Source organism: Pan troglodytes, chromosome 5 (assembly GCF_028858775.2).
Source record: "Pan troglodytes isolate AG18354 chromosome 5, NHGRI_mPanTro3-v2.0_pri, whole genome shotgun sequence".
Classification (NCBI taxonomy): domain Eukaryota; kingdom Metazoa; phylum Chordata; class Mammalia; order Primates; family Hominidae; genus Pan; species Pan troglodytes.
The window spans coordinates 42365727-42390406 of record NC_072403.2 but is presented as its reverse complement, the minus strand read 5'-3'; the positions used below and the strand labels follow the sequence as shown (position 1 = coordinate 42390406).

At 42.4% G+C, this 24680-nt stretch overlaps 1 protein-coding gene and 1 pseudogene across 3 annotated transcripts in view; one reads left to right on the top strand and one right to left on the bottom strand.

Annotated features, from left to right (window-relative positions):
- STK38 (serine/threonine kinase 38) overlaps positions 1-22885 on the top strand; it is a 54350-nt gene extending 31465 nt beyond the window's left edge. For all 3 annotated transcript variants that reach the window (XM_009451151.5, XM_518435.7, XM_016955351.4), the window contains exons 7-14: positions 855-1009; positions 8775-8877; positions 9727-9788; positions 16796-16913; positions 18293-18416; positions 18902-18997; positions 19972-20066; positions 20861-22885. In XM_009451151.5, coding sequence (XP_009449426.3) covers positions 855-1009; positions 8775-8877; positions 9727-9788; positions 16796-16913; positions 18293-18416; positions 18902-18997; positions 19972-20066; positions 20861-20991 — 884 coding nt within the window. In that variant the 3' untranslated portion in view covers positions 20992-22885. The remainder of the gene's footprint in view (positions 1-854; positions 1010-8774; positions 8878-9726; positions 9789-16795; positions 16914-18292; positions 18417-18901; positions 18998-19971; positions 20067-20860) is intronic.
- Positions 22830-22965, bottom strand: LOC112209725 (U2 spliceosomal RNA; annotated as a pseudogene).
- Between the last annotated feature and the right edge of the window lie 1715 nt (positions 22966-24680).

Below are 24680 nucleotides of genomic sequence, written 5' to 3'. Positions count from 1 at the left end.
ATATTTTCTTTGCATTTCTCACTGTTGAGTTAGGACCTGAATCTTTTTCTGCCATTTTATATTGCTGGTATTAGACAGAAATGATGAAATTTTGACTTTGCAGAAAACTAACGAGGTTACCTTTTAACTGCTAGAATACTGATACTGTGTTTTAAAAGTTACATAAAGGGTACTAGTGTCCATTTAAATACCTATAATAACGCACTAGAGAAAAAAAGCACTGACCTTGAGAGGTGTTCATTGTACTCTTCCAGGAGGCAGTTATTGCACATTCTAGTGTATAGCATTTTCAGTTCATTTTTAGCTTTTGTTGACTAATGCTTTGCTACCCAAGTCCTGCCTTTTTATTTGTTTGTGTTCTGTGAATAGAAGTTGGAAAGCTTGTTTTCAGCCTGCCCGAGTGTTTATATTTTTATTTGGCATTTCAGCCTCTCTATAACAATACATAGATTGTATGTGGAAGTGCCATTTAGTTACAGATGCAGAAAAGCTTGCAGATACTTGTTCAGGCAAAGTGAAAAGTAAAGTAGCATTTTACCCCGAGTCCAAAAAATTATCCTAAGCAAATATCGTTGTTTTTTAAAGTGTGGGAGAAATTTTCTTTTTCTCTCAAAAGTAAAATAGAAATCACAGCTTAGTGGTCAACCTTAGCTAGCTTAGGTGTGAAAATCCCATTTCTTCCCATGTTGGCCATGTGGGTCTATCTCTGGCACACAGAAGAGGTCTGTTTAGCTGCCTTATTTTGGCAGATAGGGAAGACATATCTGAAAATTGGTACTCACTCGTACGTTGTTTGTGTGTGTGTGTCTGTGTGTGTGTGTGTGTGTGGTGGCTTTGTATCTTCTTGTTTCCAGGGGACATGATGACCTTGTTGATGAAAAAAGACACTCTGACAGAAGAGGAGACTCAGTTTTATATAGCAGAAACAGTATTAGCCATAGACTCTATTCACCAACTTGGATTCATCCACAGAGACATCAAACCAGACAACCTTCTTTTGGACAGCAAGGTATGGGGGGGGCATTGGCATGAACTATGCACATTTACTGATCTGAGCAGCCTCTGCTTTAACACCTGCACCCCTGTGGTCATCCCAGTGGGCGAGCTGTGACCTGCCTTGTCATGATTTTCCTTTTTTTTTTAAACAGGTAAGTTTGCTGTCACTTCCTTTCTCTGAAAGGCTATGGTTCTGTAATTTGGTTGAACATTTCTCTTAAAAATAAAGGAAACTTGAAAATAAGAGCAAAATTGATGTAGAGGGCAATTTTGTAATAAAGCCAAAGATAGTCACCTTCTCTTAGCATATAATTAACTGTGTTACTAATACATCACCTATCTAGAGCCCTTCTGTTGGGCAACCTCATCAGTTAATGAGGAACCCAGCCATGAAGCAGGAAATGCAGTAACAACAAGAACCTGTAACAAAGTCCAGGTTCCAAATCATGCCCTCTGCTTAAAGAAGAGTCCTGCCCAGCCTCTTTTTTTTTTTTTTTTTTTTTTTTTTTGAGATGAAGTCTCACCCTGTTTGCCCAGGCTGGAGTGCAGTGGCGCGATCTTAGCTTACTGCAACCTCCGCCTCCTGGGTTCAAGCGATTCTCATTGCCTCAGCCTCCCAAGTAGCTGGGATTACAGGCGTGCACCACCACGCCCCTGCCCAGCCTCTTAAATGGCCTGTTTATATTTATTTTTAGACATGCAGATAAGCGTAGTTGCCTAGTTCCTAAACTTACAGCAAATTAGAAGATAATCCCTGTGCTGCCAACTAACTTGCTAGATAACCCTTGGCAAATCTCTTTACCACCTGGATCTCACTGTTCTTATCCGTAAAGTGAAAATACTGATCTAGGAAACCCCTAAAATCCCGTTCACCTCTAAAACTCTAGAATGTTGTTTTCTGTTAAGCAGACTTGTTGTCTTGACTGAATTTTTCTTGTAAGGTGAAAAGTAAATTTGTTTTCTAGGGTATTTTTCTTCTTTGAAGTCTTTTGGTGACTTTCTTGCTTTGCTGTCCTTGAAAAACCTGAAGTTTTTTTTTTTTTTTTTTTTTTTTGAGACGGTCTCATTCTGTCATCCAGGTTGAAGTGCAGTGGCACAGTTATAGCTCACTGCAATCTAATTCTTGGGTTCAAGGGATCCTCTTATCTCAGCCTCCTGAGTAGTTGGGACTATAGGTGCATACCACTGTACCTTTTTTTTTTTTTTTTTTTTTGAGACGGAGTCTCGCTCTTTCACCCAGGCTGGAGTGCACTAGTGCAGTCTCGGCTCACTGCAAGCTCTGCCTCCCGGGTTCACACCATTCTCCTGCCTCAGCCTCTCGAGTAGCTGGGACTACAGGCGCCCGCCACCACACCCAGCTAATTTTTTGTATTTTTAGTAGAGATGGGGTTTCACGGTGTTAGCCATGATGGTCTCGATCTCCTGACCTTGTGATCTGCCCGCCTTGGCCTCCCAAAGTGCTGGGATTACAGGCGTGAGCCACCGAGCCTGGCCTTTTTTTTTTTTTTTTTTTTTTTTTTTTTTAATTTTTAGTAGAGATGAGGTCTCGCTTTGCTGCCCAGGCTGGTCTCAAACTCCCTGGTTTAAGTGATCCTCCCACCTCAGCCTCTCAAAGTCCTGGGATTACAAGTGTGAGCCACCACCTGCTTTTTTCTTCATTATAATGCACAGAAGTGGAGTAGAATAGTGGACACCAAAGGCTAGAGAGTGTAGCAGAGACGGGGATATGGGAAGAGCCTGGTTAAAAAAAAGGCCGGGGCCGGGCATGGTGGCTTACGCCTGTAATCATCCCAGCACTTTGGGAGGCCGAGGCAGGCGGATCACGAGGTCAAGAGATCGAGACCATCCTGGCCAACATGGTGAAACCCCATCTCTACTAAAAATACAAAAATCAGCTGGGCGTGGTGGAATGTGCCTGTAGTCCCATCTACTTGAGAGGCTGAGGCAGGAGAATCACTTGAACCCGGGAGGTGGAGGTTGCAGTGAGCTGAGATCACGCCACTGTGCTCTAGCCTGGTGACAGAGCGAGACTCCTTCTCAAAAAAAAAAAAAAAAAGAGGCCAGACGCAGTGGCTCACACCTGTAATCCCAGCACTTTGGGAGGCCAAGGTGGGTGGATCACGAGGTCAGGAGCTCAAGACCAGCCTGGCCAACATGATAAAACCTTGTCTCTACTAAAAATACAAAAATTAGCTGGGTGTAGTGATGGGCACCTGTAATCCCAGCTACCTGGGAGGTGGAGGCAGGAGAATCACTTGAACCCAGGAGGCGGAGGTTGCAGTGAGCTGAGATCGTACCACTGCACTTTAGCCTGGGGGACAGAGCAAGACTCCATCTAAAAAATAATAATAATAATAATGCATAAACATGGTAGAAAATTTGAACAATACAGACAGTATTAAAGAAGAAAAATTACGCTGGCCGGGCGCGGTGGCCCACGTCTGTAATCCCAGCTCTTTGGGAGGCCAAGGCAGGTGGATTACCTGAGGTCAAGAGTTGGAGACCAGCTTGGACAACATGGTGAAACCCCGTTTCTACTAAAAATAAAAAATTAGCTGGGTGTGGTGGCACGTGCCTGCAATCCCAGCTACTCGGGAGGCTGAGGCAGGAGAATCAGCTTGAACCTGGGAGGTGGAGGTTGCAGTGAGCCAAGATCGTGCCACTGCACTCCAGCCTGGCCAACAGAGCGAGACTCCATCTCAAAAAAAAAGAAGAAAAATTACCTATAATCTAATCACTGAAAGATAACCATTTTGTTGTAATCACTTTGATGCCTTTCTGTTTGTGTCAATCATTTATATAAAGTTGGCATCCTAAAAGTAAATAGCTTTGTATTCTGTGTAAACATTAAAATATTAATGCTAGATATTTTCCTATGTCATTAATATCAGATATATGTTTAATAAAGCACTGGCCCTACCTTGTGTGATTCAAAGTTCAGATGCCCTGGTTGGTGCCCCAGGTAGCTTAGTGCTGGCTTCTTTGTCCCCTGTAGTCTATGTTCAGATCCAGCAACCATATTAAAGAACTTGAGGATTCGGTCTAACTGAAGAGGAATGGGAGATCCTGTTAGGTGCAGGTTTGCCCTTTATATTATGCTAGCTCACACTTGTAGCAAAATGTTCTCATAAGCAGGTTGATTTGTGTTCAGCCACATAGATTATAGTCCTAAAAATGTAGGAGTTTTGAGTTCCTGTTGCATATTCAGAATAGCTATAGAATTCCCCGAAAGGCTAGGCTTGAATAGCATTTGCTCCAGGAACTGCTTTTAAAAAGTTTTACTTTCTTTCTTTCTTGCTTTTTTTGTTTGTTTGTTTTTGAGGTGGAGTCTCACTCTGTCACCCAGGCTGGAGTGCAGTGACGTGATCTTGGCTCACTGTGACTTCTGCCTCCCAGTTTCAAGCAATTCTCCTGCCTCAGCCTCCCAAGTAGGTGGGATTACAGGCGTGCACCACCATGTCCAGCTAATTTTTGTATTTTTAGTAGAGATGGGGTTTCACTCTGTTGGCCAGACTGGTCTTGAACTCCTGACCTCAGGTGATCCACCCGCCTCGGCCTCCCAAAGTGTTGGGATTACAGGCGTGAGCCACTGTGCCCAGCCAAAAACAGTTTTTCTTAGTCCTTTCTTAGAGTTGTCCAGGTAAGATATGTAATCATGAGAACTATAAACTTCCTTGGCTTGTAGAGTAAGTTACTTGCAAATCTGCAAAAAAAGATACTGAGGCCAGGCATGGTGGCTCACGCCTGTAATCCCAGCTTTTTGGGAGGCCGAGGTGGGTGGATCATGAGGTCAGGAGTTCAAGACCAGCCTGGCCAAGGTGGTAAAACCCTGTCTCTACTAAAAATACAAAAAAATTAGCCAGACGTGGTGGCGGGCACCTGTAATCCCAGCTACTCAGGTGGCTGAGGCAGAGAATTTCTTGAACCCGGGAGGCAGAGGTTGCAGTGAGCCAAGATGGCGCCACTGCACTTCAGCCTGGGTAACAGAGCGAGACTCTGTCTCAGAAAGAAAAAGAAGAAAAAAAAAAAGATACTGAGTTTAATAGGCTCAAAGCTGTCCCTGTTTGGCAGTTTACCTTGCTGTGTACATATGTACATACACACATCCAAACCTAATTGGATTTCTTTTAAAACAAAACATAATAAAATTTGACCCATCTGAGCAGGGCTCCTATAGCCTTGTATTTTGGAAAATTTGTATGTTTAAGCCTGATGATGTCCTTGAGAAAGGTGGTATTCTGGAAAGACCACAGACATTGAAGTCATTTGGGCTCAAATTTTGGCCACACCACTTCTGATTGTGTAACCCTGAGCAAGGTAGATCTCTGAGCATCAGGATTCCCTCTTACATTTTTGATTTCAACTCTCCATCTTAAAATTTTGCCACCCTAAGACACCTACTTTTTCCTTAGGGCTAGTTATATGCCAGATACTGTGTTAGGAGTCTTACATGCATTAATGCTCATTCCTGCCAGAAAGATATCTGTACTCTCATTTTCCAGATGAGATAAGATGGCAGGGTAAAGTAATCCTGGTCTGGGAGGAAGAGCATGGGCTGATTTCTGCTTTTGGTTCTGCCATTTTAACGGCAAGCCATTTAACAGCTCTGAGTCTGTGATGTGTGGTTTAGGAGTTTTAAATGAGACAACACAAAGCATTGATCAAGGTGCCTGACTCATAGAAGGTGTGTGTTTTCCTTTATGAAAATTATAAAGTTAGAGATTTATGATTGGAATACAGTATGGTCATAATGGCAGCGGTGGCCTGTCTGGAGCCTCTGCTGGGAAGATGCCAGCTGCAGTGGGGGAGGTGCGGTCAGGGCTGTGTGCTCCATGGAGCTGGCAGGAGCTGGGAACAAGCGGGAGCCCTGCCCTCCTCCCAGGCACAGTTGCAGCTGCCCAACCACAGCTGCAGACCTGGGCATCCCGGAAGCCCATGAGCTTGGAAGTACCTGCTCCTGCTGCCTGACCTCTCTGTGCTCCTGGTGTCCACTCCAATTTCAGAGCAAAGTTGAGGCCGAGCCTGGGTTCTACTGAGACCTGGTCAGGTGTGCGCACACTTGGGGCGGTGCTGACACACTAGCCCCCTGCAGCCTCAGCTCCCTCTGGACTTTGGGTGCCAAGAAGCATGAGAGGGAGGCCAAGCAGGGGAGGAGGGCAGCTGGGTGCAGGTCTGTAGATGCCCCTTTGCACCAACAGCCTGGGTGCTGTGGACAAAATGATTGATGGCCATAAGAGGCAGAGAGGCTCCTGGGTGGAAAGGGGTGGGTCCCTGGCGAAGCCCCACCTTCAAGCCAGGGATGTCCTGAAGCCTGAGGGCCAAGCTGTCAGTTCGGGCTGGAGTCTGTGGCCCAGAGTAAGAACTTGTGGTGGTTTTTCCGGGCCTGCCTGTGGCCACCCATGGACCAATCAGCACATACTTTCTCTCTTTTGAAACCCATACAAACCCTGGACTCACACTCTGGCAGATGTCAGACGACCTGCTGCAGAAAGGAGCTATCTACTCCGGGTCTCCTAAGGGCTACAGACTTGATGGGTGCCGGGTCCAAACTGCAGACTGCGACCGAGCGATGGATGAAAAAAATGCACTCCGACACAGATATCCAGTGAAAGAGCGGGCTAGGGGAGCGGACTGCCTACAGAAAGAGTTGTAGCAGCCTCGGCCCTGACAAGCTGGTGCTGCGGGCAACTATTTAGTACAGATTTAATGACAAAGGCCTTGAGTCATTGTGGGTAATTAACATGGTCATCACCCGCCCACCCCCACCTCATCTCTGGAGAGAGCAGTCCTGCGCGTCGGTTTATTAAAGTCCAGGTTCCGAGGCCTAAGTAAACTAACTTATCTATATCAGTTTCTTTACATCCCCTTGTTATCTAACCTAAGCTTTCAGGCACCGGATAAGAGAATCTGGCTGCTTTCGGCCAAATCCTTTTCTGAAGCTTTTGTAAAACTTCCCAGCCTTCTAAGAAGGTTTGCTTCTTTCTCCAATTTTTCCCACCACCCTTACCGAATCCCGGCAGATGGGATGACCTGCCTGCGTCTGGGAGGTACCCACTCTGGGTCTTTTCTGCACTGAGGGCTGCACAGATGTCAGGATGACCTGCTTACGGAAAGGAGCAACCCACTTTGGGTCTCCTGAGAGCTGTACTGTCGCTCAGTAAAGCTCCTCTTCACCTTGTTCATGCTCCAGTTGTCCATATACCTCATTGTTCCTGAATGCAGGACAAGAACCTGGGACCCGTCAAATGGTGGGGCTGAAAGAGCGGTAACACAAACAGGGCTGAAATATGTCTCCCTTGCTCGCCGTGTTGCAGGCAACAAGAAGGAGAGAAGAGCAGCGGCCCTTCCAGGAGCCCAGACTTAGGGGCTTCCTGAGCCAGTGCTGTGACACCCCCTTTAGGGCTCTGCGGTTTCTGGCATCTCCAGGCTTCCAGGTGCCACTGCATTCCCCTCATCCAGATGCAGGTGCCCACAGCAGAAGCCGCTTGCAGTGCATCTCATCCAGCTGCAGGCTTGCATGGAGCCAGCAACTATGCCGGCACCTGGAGCTACCTGCTCTGCCCGGCTGTGTGCAGTGGCCACCGGTGTGCCTGGCTGTGTGCAGTGGCTGGACCCCACACTCACTCACACACACCTTGCCACTCTGTGCTTTTCTTGCCCTTGGCAGGCTTGGGATCCGCGCTGGTAGCACAAGCCTGCCAGGCTGAGTGGGCGGAATGAGCCCAGCGGACCTGAGCAAAACTCGGGTAAAGGCATTAATGACCACAGAGGCTTCTGGCTAGAAGCCCAAGGATCTCATGGCAATAGCATTTATCAAGGACTATCCAATAATATTTATTCCCTTTGTCTTTGAAACAGTTTACTCGTGGAATTTATTCCAATGTTTTAAGAGGAGGAAAAGCTATATGAACAATTTTGAAAAGATTTACTCTTCATTTAACAACCATTTATTAAGGTCATCCTGAATCATGCCCGGTTAGGTCTGCGAATACAGACTCTGTCAGAGGGGACCTGATAATCCATGTTATATGAGAGCTAAGAATTGAAAATGGAATGCACATCCAGTATTAGGGGGATGGTAAGGTAAACAATGAAGTCCCAAGTAAATTGAATATTATGTAGACTTTTAAAGTGGTAATTTTGGCCAGGTGTGGTGGCGCATGCCTATAATCTCAGAACTTTGGGAGGCTGGGATGGGAGGATCACTTGACCTCAGGAGTTTGAGACCAGCCTGGGAAACACAGGGAAACCTTGTATCTCCAAAAAATAAAAAAAAATTAGTCGGACGTGGTGGCACACACCTGAGGTCCCAGCTACTCAGGAAGCTGAGTTGGGAGGATCGCTTGAACCTGGGAGGTCGAGGCTGCAGTGAGCCATGATCACGCCATTGTACTCCAGTTTGGGTGACACAGCAAGACCATGTCTCAAAAAAAAAAAAAAAAAAAAAAAATTCTGAAGACCATATAGAAACAGAGGAATATTTGAGTACAAGAAGTAGTAAAATTGTCTCTAGATGCTATGGAGGGGTCAGCTATGTTTAAAAATCAGTATTTGGATAAAACCAAAGATGATATGCAGAAATGAAAATAGTTTTATTAGTATAATAGGATTTGGGATTAAAAAATTTATCTGCAATTACATGATTTTTCCTATAATAAAAGAAGGAGCAGTGTACTTTGGCTGTAGAGCTATAATGGATGCTGGAAGGAGCAGAAGGTAATGTTCTGTTCTACCTCCAAGAATACTCATCCATCTATCACCTTGTTTCTTCCCCATAGGGCCATGTGAAACTTTCTGACTTTGGTCTTTGCACAGGACTGAAAAAAGCACATAGGACAGAATTTTATAGGAATCTGAACCACAGCCTCCCCAGTGATTTCAGTAAGTGGTAACAATTACGTTAGCCTTTTCGTTCTAACTGGGCCTAGAAGAGCTGTTTCCCTTGTAACCAAATTAGGACAGATAGGAGATTCTCACACTTTGAGTATGTAGAGAATAAAAATACCTTCCCAGGTTTGCCTGTGATTTGTGTTGTCTGGTGAGGCAAGATGAATGAGTGGGTACCAAGTGTGTGAAGGCAGAGGTTGAAAGGGGTCTTTAGAGGTCTACTGGGAAGGTCACTGGGGATGAGTATGGGACAAGCAAGCAGAAGTAGTAGAGGAAAAACTCCTGGGAACAGTTCTGGGCTAGATTTATCCTGGGTACTTCTTTCCTTCATGACAGAAAGAAGTTTATCTTTATGACAGTCACTTCCATTTGAGCACTATGAAATCGTTGACAACTATGTAGTAAAATTTCAGTTCATCCTAGAAAAGCATATGTCAAATCATGTATCATAAATTCAGATGTCCCTGATCATATAAGTTACTACTACTTGGAAAATTGATGGTAATTTTGAGAAATTGTGACTGTTTTAGGTCCACGTTAGGACCTCAATTCTAGTTGAGACTGAATTCCTTGTAATTCTGATTAAGTCCTGTATCCTCTGCCACTTGATCCACATGGGAGTGCCTTTTACAACTCTGTGTGAGTCTTTTAAGTTAATGCTTTACAGCCTCTGATTTGGGTTTACTGTAAACGTACTGGGATATGTATCATCTGGAGCTTTTGATGTATGAGTGGAAGAAAAGCAAGACTTTAGGGTCTCATGTGACTTGAAAGAGCCTACTAAAAAAAGTAGTAAACATTTTGGTCTGAACTTTGACTGCAGCTTGTATTCTTTACTTTCAGCTTTCCAGAACATGAATTCCAAAAGGAAAGCAGAAACCTGGAAAAGAAATAGACGTCAGCTAGTAAGTAATATCTGTGGCTTCTGAAATGCTACAAACCAAGTATGAATAAGTTCAAAAGATTTTCACATAAATTTGCATTTGACAAATATTTGCAACATATCCCTTGCTTTTAAGATTACCTAAAGAGAGTGCTGTCGTTAGGTTGGTAGGACCGAAAGGAATCTTTTGAAGGAGGACAGGTAATATTAGGTTGTTTTGATTGTGACATTTTCCGTGGGTGACCTCATTCTGACCTTTTAGCTTGGTAACAATACCTTTCCTTCCTGCCCCACCTTTTCTCCATTTTCATAGTGGTAAAGGGGTTATATTTAAGCTGGAGATCTGTCAGAACTAAGTACAAATACCTACCTAGAGTTTTCAGGCATCAATTCTCAAACTTTTTAAAAATTTTGATCCACTCGGGCAAGGGCAAGTCAAGACTCCTCAATTCATTTGCCTCACACTTTCTGACTTTGTGATGTAAAAAAGAACTTACTTATAAAGATTGGAGAGAAATATAAGGGGAATGCTTATTACTTTATATGCATTTGACTTTGTGCCTATATAAAATTATGTCCTACAGGCTGAAAAATAAGAAACATGGTGTTTACCTTGATAGTATGTTGGAAGTACAAATTTACCAGTGAAATATTGCTGTCTAAGCAGAATTTATTTTTTGCCAATAGCTGATAAATTGGTTCATGTTTGAAGTTCAGTGTACATGTTCCAGTGTCCAGTTACTGGAAAGTTATTGGCCAGATAATAGAAATGCGTATCACTACATTCTTAAGCTTTGCAAGAAACCCATAGCAAATGAAATTGATGATGGTAAAGCCAAACTAACGTTTGGTCATTAGAAAGTCCAACAATGATAGACTGGATTAAGAAAATGTGGCACATATACACCATGGAATACTATGCAGCCATAAAAAATGATGAGTTCATATCCTTTGTAGGGACATGGATGAAATTGGAAACCATCATTCTCAGTAAACTATCGCAAGAACAAAAAACCAAACACCGCATATTCTCACTCATAGGTGGGAATTGAACAATGAGATCACATGGACACAGGAAGGGGAATATCATACTCTGGGGACTGTGGTGGGGAGGGGGGAGGGGGGAGGGATAGCATTGGGAGATATACCTAATGCTAGATGACGAGTTAGTGGGTGCAGCGCACCAGCATGGCACATGTATACATATGTAACTAACCTGCACAATGTGCACATGTACCCTAAAACTTAAAGTATAATAAAAAAAAAAAGAAAGCAGAGTAGCAGCAATGGGAAACTGACTAACTTGGAATGATGGTCATGCAAATGTATTGTCTGGAAATGGTAGCACTTCTGTTTGTCCACATATATGGTAGTAACTTGGCAAGTTTACCAAATACTGTGTTTCAATGAGAATTCCTAGTAAAATACTGATTTACAGTTCTCTAGAGTACCTTTAATAACACTCTTAGTAGGTCACTAATAGGTGGAAGTCAGTTACATGTGAAAATGGAAGCCTATGGGATGGTTTAAGGAAGAGTCAAAGGAAAGCCTTGCATTCGTTTTGATTTATTTGAAGCCCACCTATCAGTGGGGCCTCAGACAATATTTACTTGGGAAATCTTCAGTTTAGTACAGTTAGTTACAAAACAGTCTCCCTTCCTTGGGAACTCTGCGACTCTTTAAACTTCTGAATTCTGTATGTGGTTGAAAAATGGTTTATCTTGTTGAGGATTAGGGAGTGTCAGGAACAAACTTGGTCAGATGCTTCTATTATGTCTCTCCACAGAGGAGTAGTTTTTAACCTTGGTTGCACAACAAAATCACTTGGGGAACTTCAGAACATGTTGATGTCCAGGTTCCACCCACAGAAATTATGATTCAGTTGGTCTGGGATATAGTCTGGGTATCTGGTTTTTAAAAGACTGAGTGATTCTACTGTGCAGTCAATGTGGAGAACCTCCACTGAAGAGGTTATGTCTTAAATAATAGCTCCTGCGTTGTTGGGAAACTAATATTTATCTATTTTTTGGAAACAGAAGGTAAGGAATCTGTGATTTCTTTTCTTTCTTTCTTTCTTTTCTTTTCTTTCTTTCTTTTTCTTTCTTTTTTTTTTTTTTTTTTGCAGGCCAGGATTTAACCTTTGGCTACTGTGCTGACAAGTATTTTGGGGATAAAGCTTAAGTGTTTTGAATTGTTCCTTATATTCCAAGACAAGCTTTGTGCTCTTTGATGTGTACCCAAGGGTCATGTCATGATTAGAGGAACCATTTCTATAGTTCTATAAGGAAAGCAATTTCACAATTTTCGTATTTGCAGTTAAATGTCATTTAATAGTTAAAAACATTTTTGAAAATCTGAATAAACTTAAGGCCCTGATGCTATGGTTAAGGTTCTTGCCTTTTTATACTATATACAGTAGAAATGGGAAAGTGTAAATTAAGGTCATCCTCATATTATCTCTTTTCATAACTTGAAGAAAATGAAGCCACCTCTCAGTCTTCCAAATGTTAATTAACTCTGTTACTTTGACCTTTTGTAAGTGATCCCATTCAGCTAGTACCAAGCTGAAGATTGATATTTGTTAATGGTTAATATAAATTTACTGCTCTAGGTTAAGCCTAACATATGTAATTGCTACTCAGCCTATTACTTTTTAGTCCATTGGGAATCACTAAAAAAAGTAGAGGCTTTAGCTTCATTCCTTGGCTGCTTAAATCATATTGTAATGTTTTAAATTGTTATGTCATCCTGTATAACCTTAGGCCCCAGTAACTGATTAATATGAGTCAGCTTTAAGTTAATTACAGATATAAAAGGTAATAGACACATAGGCATCCAATCTTGGTCAGTTTAATTTTTTAGGGTTGAATTTACAGAAGTGAGTAGGAAATTAAATTGCTTTATTTCTTCTAAAACCCTGACACAAAATCATAAGGTTACAACACATTCAGTTGAAATGACTGTTAACAACCAACAGAGCTATTCCAGATAGCAACTTTCATTGACACCTGAAATACCCAGACAAAAAAAGGAAAAACTGGAGTACAGATTTACGAGGTTGGAGTTGGAGGACACCCTGGTGTGGAAAACAACAAAGGTTTGGGAAGGGGGCAGTCCTTAGATTGGAAAGGGCACACCTGGTACAGATGGTGTGGTAAAAAGTGTGGTAAAGTGCGAGCGAGCTCCAATGGCAGACTCTAGTTTCTGGAATAAGAGCAATACTTTTACCTCCACAGGTTTGAGCCTGTTGTTTGCTATATTTTATAACTCGTTAAGAGTTTTTTTTAATGCACTGGTATCTTGAAGGAGTTCTTTTCCTCTGGCAGTAGACCTCTGGTTTTATAATGGAAATCTTTGAACAAGTAAGATCTGCTTAGATTTACGTTCATCTTTGGTAGAGTAAACCTCATCTCTAAATTAAAGAGTTTGTAATTTCTTACCTTTATGATTAGAATGAAAATTCTTGGAGAGGGCCTAATCCACATGTCAGTTTTTAAAGCTTAAAGACAAAAGACAACACTGGCATTTGTGTTAATATCTGCATTTAAATATATATCATACACACACTCACACACAAACACACACACACACACACACACAGCTATATGGAAAAAATGGATCCCTACCTTACAGTATATGCAAAAGTCAATTCTAGATGGGAAATTAAACTTTAAAAATTTTTAAAGAAAATACAGGGCAATATCTTTATGACCTCAGAGTAAAGAGGGATTTCTTAAACAAGAACTACAGCTCATAAAGGAAAAAGTTGGTTTATTTTATTACTTTAAGGAAAAAAAACCTTCTATATATCAAAAGACATAAAGAAATGAAAAGACAAGCCACACAGTACAGCTACTTTGGAATTATCTTTCAGAATTCATGTGTACACCCTACAGCGCTGCAATTCTACCCCTAGTCATAGGCCCTGGAGAAACTGCACATGTGAACCAGGAGACATTCAGAAGAATGTTTATTGCATTTTCATAATAGCAAAAGACTGGGAATAATCCAGTGTCCATCCACAGGAAAACAGTTACATTCTGGAATAGAATATTTTGCAGCAGTAAAAATAATTGAACGAACAGCTACTTGTGACAGTGTGAATCAATTTTAGAAACAAAGTTGAGAGGAAGAATCGAATAGCAGAAGACTGTGTATAGAATGGTACCATTTTAATGAAGCTCAAAAATAAAACTAAGATCTCATTTAGAGAGATAGATGGCAAAATTCTTTTTAAAAGCAGAGGAGTGACAAAACACGAAATTCAGCATAGTGGTTAAGAGAAGCAGGAGAGACGAGGAGGAGTACATGTTTAGCTTTAATAATATTGGTATTCCTTGGTTCTTCAGTTGAACTCGTGGCTATTCATTTTCATGATTATGCATTATAATTTGATAATGTATGTAATTAACAGATGTATGTATGTGACATATTTACTTTTGGTAACAAATACTACTTCATTAAAAAAATCACAATAAAAATAACAAGCGTCAATCTGGGAGAAGATACTTGCAGTATACAAATATCTTAAACAGATTAATGTCCTGAATTCATAAAGAATTCCTATGAATCAATAAGAAAAAGGACAACACAACTTAAAAAATACTAATGGACAAAGGATCTGAATAGGAATTCATAATAAAAACCTGGATGGCTAATTAAAATATGAATATGTGCTCAACCCTACTTGAAATAAAGTAAATGCAAATTAAAACAAGATCCCAGCCATGCTGGCACATCCCTACAGTCCCAGCTACTCAGGAGGCTGAGGCAGGAGAATCCCTTGAGGCCAGAATTTCAAGGCTGCAGTGAGCTATGATCATACCACTGCACTCCAGCCCGGGTGACAGAGCAAGACCCCATCTCTTAAAAAGAAAAAAAAAGAGATCCCATTTCATATCCATCAGATTGGTAAAAATAAAAAAAAATCTGACAAAGCCAAGTCTTGATGAGATATGGAGCACCAGAAGCTAATCCCCACCGGGGTTGGTTTAAATAGGGACTAACTACTTTGGAGGACATGGAAGATACCTCAAGTTTAAATGCTTATAACCCAAGGCTCAGCAATATTCTAGTTAATACTCTAGAGGAATGCTTGCACAGTGCCCAAGAAGGTATTAAAAGAATGTTTATTCAGGTGTTACTTGTCATAGTGAAATACTGGAAGCACTGTAACTGTCCATTACAGAAGAACGGATAAAAACTATTGTGACTAATTTATATAACAGTATAGCATATGGCAGAGAAATGAGTGAACTAGAGCTACATGAATAAATCTCAAAACGAATGTTAAGACAAACAAGGCCGGTTGCGGTGGCTCACGCCTGTAATCCCAGTACTTTGGGAGGCTGAGGTGGGTGGATCACTTGAGGTCAGGAGTTTGTGACCAGCCTGGCCAATGTGGTGAAACCCTGTCTCTACTAAAAATACAAAAAATTAGCCAGGTGTGGTTCATCTCAAAAAAAAAAAAAAAAAAAGACAAATGATCTGAGACAAATATGGCAAATTATTAATCTTTTTAATGTGGGTAATGGGTCTGTATTGTATTGTCTGTTCCTTTTTTCTGTATGTTTGTAATATTTCATAATACATGTTTTAAAAACAATACAACTGTAATTTTAAAAATTATATAATATTTAAAGCACCTAGATCAGAGCCTTACACATGGTAAGCCCTCAAATGTTAAGCACATTAGGAGGCTTTGATTGTACTTTCTCCTCTTATTTTGCAGTCCTGGTATGTTAGAGTAGAATACTGGAATGCAGAAAATGTTTCTCTTGGTCAGGTGCGGTGGCTCACACCTGTAATCCCAGCACTTTGGGAGGCTGAGGTGGGAGGATCACTTGAGCCAGGAGTTAAAGACCAGTCTGGGCAAGATGGCAAAACCCCATCTCTACAAAAAAATTAAAAAATTAGCAAGGTGTGGTGGCATGCACCTGTGGTCCTAGCTACTATGGTGGCTGAGGTGGGAGGATCTCTTGAGCCTAGGAGTTTGAGGTGAGCCATCATCGTGCCACTGCACACAAAGGGAGACCCCCATTTCTTAGAAAAAGAAAACATTCCTCTAAGAACTATATACAAAAACAATTAAGTTTGGTAAATAGGTATTTATAAATGTTTAAGTTATAGGATATAACTTTAGCTTTTGATCATATAGCTTCCCTTTATGATTGTGTCAAATCAAAGAATGTGTATCATAGAAAGAGGGATGGTTTGGAGTAAGATACTATAATTCCTTTTTTTTTTTTTTTTTTTTTTTCAGACAGAGTCTCACTCTGTCGCCAGGCTGGAGTGCAGTGGCACGATCTCAGCTCACTGCAACCTCCGCCTCCCGAGTTCAAGCGATTCTCCTGCCTCAGCCTCCCGAGAAGCTAGGACTACAGGTGCACACCACCACGCCCAGCTAATTTTTGTATTTTTAGTAGAGACGGGTTTTCACCATGTTGGCCAGGATGGTCTCCATCTCTTGACCTCGTGATCCGCCCACCTCAGCCTCTCAAAGTGCTGGGATTACAGGCGTGAACCACCACTCCCGGCCAGATATTTAATTTCTAAACTGGGCTCTACCACCTAACTAGTTCTGGGGTCTCAGGCAAAGCCATTTTGAGCATCAAATTGTATCTGCAAAGTTAAGCTAATAAGGTCCTCCTTGGAAAAGTTTCGTCAGGATTAAATGGACTCATGTATATGAAGTTATATATATATATATAAAACTCATGTAATATATATATTAAGTACAGAGCCTAGTACTTAATGGGTGCTCAGTAAATTGTAATACCAGTTATTATGACACAGATGCCTTCGCCCTAGTGACTCATAGTTAAGGGTCTCCCGCCTCATTAACAAAGCTTTATTGTTCATTTTGGAAAGTGCTTTGGGAAATCGAGCTTGCCATTAAGCTACTGGGCAGTCCTGCTTATTTAGCTTGGGGGTAGCTTCTGGTGTTACTCATAGCCTTTGGTTTCTAGAACAGAACTCTGGGCACCTCCTGCCTGGCTGGGCCTCCCTGATGTGTGGTCCATGTTTCAGGCCTTCTCCACAGTAGGCACTCCTGACTACATTGCTCCTGAGGTGTTCATGCAGACCGGGTACAACAAGCTCTGTGATTGGTGGTCGCTTGGGGTGATCATGTATGAGATGCTCATCGGTAAGTTGCATGGTTTCAGAGGACTTTTTCTGTGCATCCATGACAGACTTTTACATTGATACCAGCCTCTGTTTCAATTGGCAGTGATCTAAGTGATTTCCCTACTTGTCTTTCAAAGTGAATTGTTTTAGACAGATGACACCTCTTTCAGTAAGATGTATCCCACTCCATTCTTGGGCTTACTGGCATCCTGCAATTGCTTTGCTGATCATTTTTTATGTTTTTCTTTCTCTTATACCTTCATCTTCTCCATCTAGAAGCTCTTTTAGTCACTAGCATTTATTAAATATCCGTTGTATGCAGAGCATTTCAACTGGGCGTTGCCTCACTTTCCTAATTTGCCGCCCCCTTCCTCTGTCAAAGCTTTCAAATCATGGGACCCTCTGGCCTCTCTCCCTCTTATTGTATTGTGTGTGTCTGTATTTATGGGACGCATCTGTGGGGGTGGTCATATGCCAGTGAGCACTAGATTAAGTATATCCTTGGTGGTTCCGAGTGAGTCTATCTGGCTGCTTTGGCTTCAGGAACATGGGAACGATGCCTGTGGAGGTGGGCGTACACCGTCTGGAGGGAAGATGGGGTGATAGGGTGTGTGCGTGTTTGTCTTCTTGCCTGTAGTTCTCAAAAAGAGGCATGGTGGTCATTTTTAAAATCTATGCTTTTTTCTTATTCAAGTTATTTGGTACTTTACCCATATAAGGGTATTTCTGGAATGATATTGTTTCATCCTTTCATTTCTTCTTTGGGCATGGTGATTCCCACACCTGCAACTCTATTTATGTCCTCCTTTCTTTTCCCAGCTCTACCTATTAAGCTGACTTCCTAGTGGTACCAGAGGCATGATTTCACTTTGGGTCTGGGAGTTTGGGGGAAAATGAAAAATAGGTTCAGGTATTTTCTGGGATAAGTGGAAATCCTGTCTGTGTCATGGAGGGATGGCCATACAGAGTAATCCAGTAGTCATTAAAGACATACAGAATCGGGCTGGGCACAGTGGCTTATGCCTGTAATCCCAGCACTTTGGGAGGTCGAGGCGGTAGTATCCCTTAAACCCAGGAGTTCAAAACAAGCCTGATCAACATAGCAAGACTCTGTCTTTACAAAAGAAAAATAAAAAATCAGCTGGGTGTGGTGGTGCTCTTCTGTAGTCCCACCTACTGGGAAGGCTGAGGCAGGAAGATCACTTGAGCCCAGGAATTCAAGGCTGCAGTGAACCATGATTGTGCCACTGCACCCCAGCCTAGGTAACAGAGTGAGACCCTGTCTCAAAAAAAAAGAAAAAAGAAAAAAAAAGACATAGAATTTTATTAAGGAGAGTAATCTCGGTCAGATTCAAAGTTCTGGAGTGTAAAAGCTCCGAAGTTCCTTTTTTATTACAGGCTACCCACCTTTCTGTTCTGAGACCCCTCAAGAGACATATAAGAAGGTGATGAACTGGAAAGAAACTTTGACTTTTCCTCCAGAAGTTCCCATCTCTGAGAAAGCCAAGGATCTAATTTTGAGGTATTAGAGAACATCCCTCCACCTTCTTTCTCAGCTTTTTAATGTGAATGATTCCATTTTTTTAAAAACTTTTGTTATCTCCTGAATCTGCTTTCTGTTTCCTCCTATTCCTCTCTTTAAACAAATAAAAAGGCTGTGCATGGTGGCTTACACCTATAATTCCAGCACTTTGGGAGGCTGAGGCAGGGGGATCACTTGAGCCCAGGAGTTTGAGACCAGCCTGGACAACACAGCAAAACCCCACCTCTAAAAAGAAAAAATTGGCTGGGCGTGGTGGAACCTGTGGTCCCAGCCACTTGGGAGGCTGAGATGGGAGGATCCCTTGAGCCCAGGAAGTTGAGGCTGCAGTGAGCCATGATTGTGCTACTGCACTCCAGCCTGGGTGACAGAGTGAGATGCTGTCTCAAAAAAAAAAAAAAAAAAAAAGTTTTTCTTTTTCTGAAGAGACTGCTTGAGATGTGCTGAAAGGCCTCTGTCTTTTCCAGGTTCTGCTGTGAATGGGAACATAGAATTGGAGCTCCTGGAGTTGAGGAAATAAAAAGTAACTCTTTTTTTGAAGGCGTTGACTGGGAACATATCAGGTATATCCATATAAACACTTTCAGAATTATTTCAGAAAGTCTCTAGTTTACTTAATAATAATTTGGAAGGACCATCATTGGCAAGCCAAGTAAGGGAAGAGAGCTTCTTAGAGATTTAGGGTCTTTTCCTGATTTTCATTCATGGTGAAGATTGGGCATTAGATTTTTTGTCAGCCATGTGTCATGGAATATATTGAATCTAGCAGTTATTTACAAAGTGAAGTGAACTTTGTTTTTTTAGGTGGAGGGAGCATCTAGGAAGCGTATTACCCTTTACCTAGAACTCAGCAACCTCTTAGGTCCCGCCAGCGGGACTGTTCCTGCCCACAGGGTGAAAGGTATCACTGGAACATAGAGAAGGGAGAAAGGAGTGGAGGAAAGATTGGAGGGGTGGAAGTGGAGAGGGAAAGGGAGAGTGAAAATTGTTATGGTGGGGGTAGTAGACTACGGCCAATAGCCGTGAGAGCCTAGACCACCTGCTGTAGTCCAGACCTTCTCATTCAGCATTCATTGGTTATTAAATAGAAGGTGAAGTTTTCATTTATTTTATAATTGTGTTCTGATTTGCTGCTTGTGATTTTTTACCTTTGCCACTTTTTTAGCCATCCTACTTGGCACCTCCAGTGGAAGAAGGGCAGAGCCCTACACAAGGGGACATTTAGAGGTTCAGTTTCCCTTTTTAGTAGACAGGCCAGGCCATGGGGGGAGTTGCACTAACTTCAGGTTTTAGTTATTCTTATCTTTCTTTCTTGCTATGAATGATTGAGTTATTTTTTTAAAATCATAATTTACTTTGGGTACAGTCAGTTGGCTTGGTTGGTCAGTGTTTATAAGTTTTTCAGAGAAAATAAATGCTGCCTGCCAGTGAAGAGTCTTCTCATGTCAGACCAGGGGTCTTTTTTGGAGAAAGACTTGATTGGTATGATCCATTTGATTACTAACTTAGTAATTTTTGGCATGTGTATTCTTGGCAGAGAGAGACCTGCTGCAATACCTATTGAAATCAAAAGCATTGATGATACCTCAAACTTCGATGAGTTTCCAGAATCTGATATTCTTAAGCCAACAGGTAACACCACCAGCATTGTCTCCTGCTGCCTTATAAGCACATTATTTACCCCCAATTTTGGGATGATGTTTACAAATCAGGGTAGTGAACATGGAGAGGAATTTCATTTCTTCAGGTTCTTTGTAAGTACTTTTCTAGTTCTTATGCTGGGTAGTGGTGAAACCTTGGTGAATGGAAAATGAGTATCAGCTCCCATGTTTAGACTGCTCAACTGGGTGAGTAAGTCACAAAAATCTGTTCTTTTGTTATTTACTAAGTGTTAGGTAATCTGAAATGACAGGAATGGGAAAATAAAACATTAAAAAATTTGTGAAGAAATATGAGATTTAAAGAACATGAGCAAGAAAATGTAGAAAATTCATAGAGGCCAGGCGCAGTGGCTCATGCCTGAAATCCCAGCACTTTGGGAGGCCGAGGTGGGCAGATCACAAGGTCAAGAGATCGAGACCATCCTGGCCAACATGGTGAAACTCCATCTCTACTAAAAATACAAAAATTAGCTGGGTGTGGTGGCATGTGCCTGTAGTCCCAGCTACTGGGGAGGCTGAGGCAGAAGGATTGTTTGAACCCGGGAGGCAAGGTTGCAGTGAGCTGAGATGACGCCACTGCACTCCAGCCTGGCGACAGAGCAAGACTCTGTCTCAAAAAAAAAAAAAAAAAAAAAATTCAGAGAGTGAAAAATAAGCTTTCCCAAATAGAAACTGGTGTGTTCTTCATAGTCCTGTCTTCAGCACCGTGAGCAGTCCATTGGAGGTAAGGCAGTGAATCAACTCTCACATCTATTTCTTTCCCAGTGGCCACAAGTAATCATCCTGAGACTGACTACAAGAACAAAGACTGGGTCTTCATCAATTACACGTACAAGCGCTTTGAGGGCCTGACTGCAAGGGGGGCAATACCTTCCTACATGAAAGCAGCAAAATAGTACTCTTGCCACGGAATCCTATGTGGAGCAGAGTTCTTTGTATAACATCATGCTTTTCCTCTCACACTCTTGAAGAGCTTCCAAGAAGTTGATGGAACCCACCAATATGTCATAGTAAAGTCTCCTGAAATGTGGTAGTAAGAGGATTTTCTTCCATAATGCATCTGAAAAACTGTAAACAAAGACAACCATTTCTACTACATCGGCCATAAACAGCTATCCTGCTTTGGAAGAGAAGCATCATGAGCCAATTTGATAGGTGTTTTAAAAATAACTTGAGTTTTCCTAAGTTCATCAGAATGAAGGGGAAAAACAGCCATCATCCAACATTATTGAGATTGTCGTGTATAGTCATCGAATATCAGCCAGTTCCTGTAATTTTGTGACACGCTCTCTGCCAAGCCCACCAAGTATTTCCTTTATAGCTAAAAGTTCCATAGTACTAAGGAAATAAAGCAATAAAGACAGTCTCAGCAGCCAGGATTCTGGCTGAAGGAAATGATCCGCCACCCTGAGGGTGGTGATGGTAGTTTCTACCCATACCTCAGCCTCAGGCGAGTGGCTTATAGCCTCCATTCATGGTGCACTTTATTTATGGTACTAAGATAAAGACTGTCAATCCATTGATTTATCTCCTCCTGTCCCCCATCTAAAATACCCATGCTGCTTTTCTGAGTGTTGATGGGGGTTACCAGCTTGATCCACTGTTGCTCTTAGAAGGCCCAGAAAGTCTTTGGGCATTGCCAAGAAATCCCGGATTATGTGGAAAACCCTCACTTTCTCTTCACGGCTGTACCAGAAAATCCCTAAGACAGATCTTGCCGTGGACCAGCAATACCTGCAAGTGCTGCCAATGGGAACTCAATTTATTCCTGGGAACCTAACGAGGAGAGCCCAGGCCTAGGCAGGAGGCCTGGAACCCTCTTGGCTAAGGTGCTGTTCCTGTTCCTGCAAGGTCTCCAGAACCCCTTTGGAAATGGTGAAGGAACCAGCCCAATAGAAGTACAGAGCCAGCTGACAAGTCCTTGTAAAGCTCACTCCTCAGTCCTTGGCGCAGCCATGTTTTGTCTTCTCTCTTGGTATTTCTTCTCTCCCAACTTTAGCCATTTTGCCTTGGAATCATGATTACAATTTTTTCCTTTGCAGATGCCTTCCTGGGGGATACTCCTCCCCACCCTAAAGGGTCGCCTGCAACTTAGGCGGATTGGGTCTCTCTGCTGTGGCGTTCTCTCTTGAGAGACCCTCTGAATTTTAGCACAAAGTGCCTTCTGTTTCACAGCTGCCACCACCTTTAGAGGAATTTCGTCAGAAAAATGTGGAGGCTCCATATTAATGCATTATTTTTAAAAAGTTTTGATAACTCTTAAAGCATCATTTGCACCTATGTGGGAACTTTGCCTGTTGCAAAGTATTGTGGCCGAGCTGCAGCTGGGAGCCTGCTTTCTGCCAGTCTTGAGGTTGTGAAGATCAGCTTTGAAAGGAAAGTATGTCCTAGCTTAGCCATTCAGAAGAGAAAAATGGAATATCAGAGTTACAGTTGTCAGTGAAACTACTTTGGATTTTAACCTCTTAGAGGAAGAAAAAAGGTTAGGGAAGTCTCAACTCTGGATGAAGGTGATGTGTTTGCCTCTCAGTCTTTCATTCATAGCCTGCTAGTGAAAAGGAAGTAAATGAGATTGTTTTGTGTGACTTTGTAGTCTCTTTGTATTACCAAATAGTTGGGGTGTTGACTCCTGTGTGTTTTGCAAGAATGTGTGGTAAGCCTGGGTAAAGAGAAGGAACTGCGGTGTTGGGAGAGTCTTTGTGTTGGGGAGTGGCAGGGGATGATTTGTTTCAGGGGAAAATGCCCACATTTTAACTTTTAAACTTCTGAATAAACTGTGTAAAAACAGTAGTGGAAATATGTGGTGTGATTTATTAAACTGATAAGAACAGATACTGCATTTGATCTTAGCAAAAAGGCTGAGAAGGGATTGTGATGTGATTTAAAGCAGATAGTGGCATATAACTTAGAGGCAGAGTGCTGATGGCTGCTTTTAACCCCTTTGTCCACAAACCATTACAACGCCTAATTTCGAGTGTTAATTTCAAAACTGTATCACCATCTTCATGCAAAGTGCTTTTCCATCTCAGGGAAGCTGGGACTGACTTTTGTTCTTAGGGAGCTAGTCTCCTGAATCACTGTCCTTATGAAGAGACTTCTCTTGCCCCGACTACATGTGCTTCTTCCACCCACCTCAGTGTTGCAGGGCAGTGGGCCCTCCCCTCACAGTAAGGCCAAGGGCACACACATCCTGACAAAAGTGCTGTCATCTGGTGGACCTTTTGTACAGCCTTTTACAGCCCAGCTCCATTTTTTCGCAGCCTGCAGTCAACGAGGAATCTCATGAGCTCATAAGATGGAATTGTTGGCTGGGTGTGGTGTCTCACACCTGTAATCCTAGGACTTTGGGAGGCCGAGGCAGGGGGATCACAAGGTCAGGAAAGATTGAGACCATCCTGGCTAACATAGTGAAACCCCGTCTTTACTAAAAATACAAAAATTAGCCGGGCATGGTGGCACGAGCCTGTAGTCTCAGCTACTCAGCAGGCTGAGGCAGGAGAATCGCTTGAACCTGGGAGGCAGAGGTTGCAGTGAGCTGAGATCGTGTCATTGCACTCCAGCCTGGGTGATAGAGCGAGACTCCGTCTCAAAAAAAAAAAAAAAAAAAAAAAAGATGGAATTGTTCAGCCCTGTGTCCATCAGAGCAGGGTTCTGTCTCTGAGATGTTGTATGCTGGAGGAGTCCCATATGCCCCACTTGTTAGCCCCTTTCTGGGTAGGGAAAAGCACCTCAAGGAGTCCAGAAGGGAGGGGCAAAGACCAGCTAGAGTAGAAACTGCAGGCAGAGGAAGCTAAATGCAGCCAGAATGGGTAATGTCTTTCTAAGGCTTATGAATCCTAAGAAACATGTTGGGCAACACTGGCTCAGTGTCGATCCTGTTGACAGAAATTCTGTTTCCTACTCTCATTGGGGTAGTTAGAAAATTTCATACTAAAATGAAACCAAAATCATATCATTCGATGTCTCCCAGTTCAGGAATGCATCACAATTTTCTTTGGTACCTGTTTCTTCGTAGTTGGCTTGGTTGATTGGCATTTATTTAGTACTCCTCTCCCCTGTATCTAAATTACCCAGGCTGCTTTTCTGACTGTTGATGGGTGGATACCAGCTTGATCCATTGTTGCTCTTAGAATTACTTTCAAAGGGCTGGGCATGATGGCTCACGCTTTAATCCCAGCACTTTGGGAGGCTGAAGTGAGTGGATCGCTTGAGCGCAGTTAGTTCAAGACCAACCTGGGCAACATGGCGAAACCCTGCCTCTACCAAAAATACAAAAAATTAGCATGGTGGCACGTGTCTGTAGTCCCAGATGCTCAGGAGTCTGAGGTGGGAGAATCACTTGAGCCTGGGAGGTGGAGGTGGCAATGAGCCAAGATTGTGCCACTGCACTCCAGCCTGGGTGACAGAGTGAGACTCTGTCTCCAAAAAAAAAAAAAAAAAAAAAAGTCAAAAGTAAGATTCACATGAGTTCCTTCAGGATTAATACTCAGGTTCTGCAAAACAGATTGCCAATTTGGAAACTCATCTGTACAGCTTAGTAAGAGTCCCCCTCTGCCATCAGTTGGTAATGCTCTTTGTCAGAATT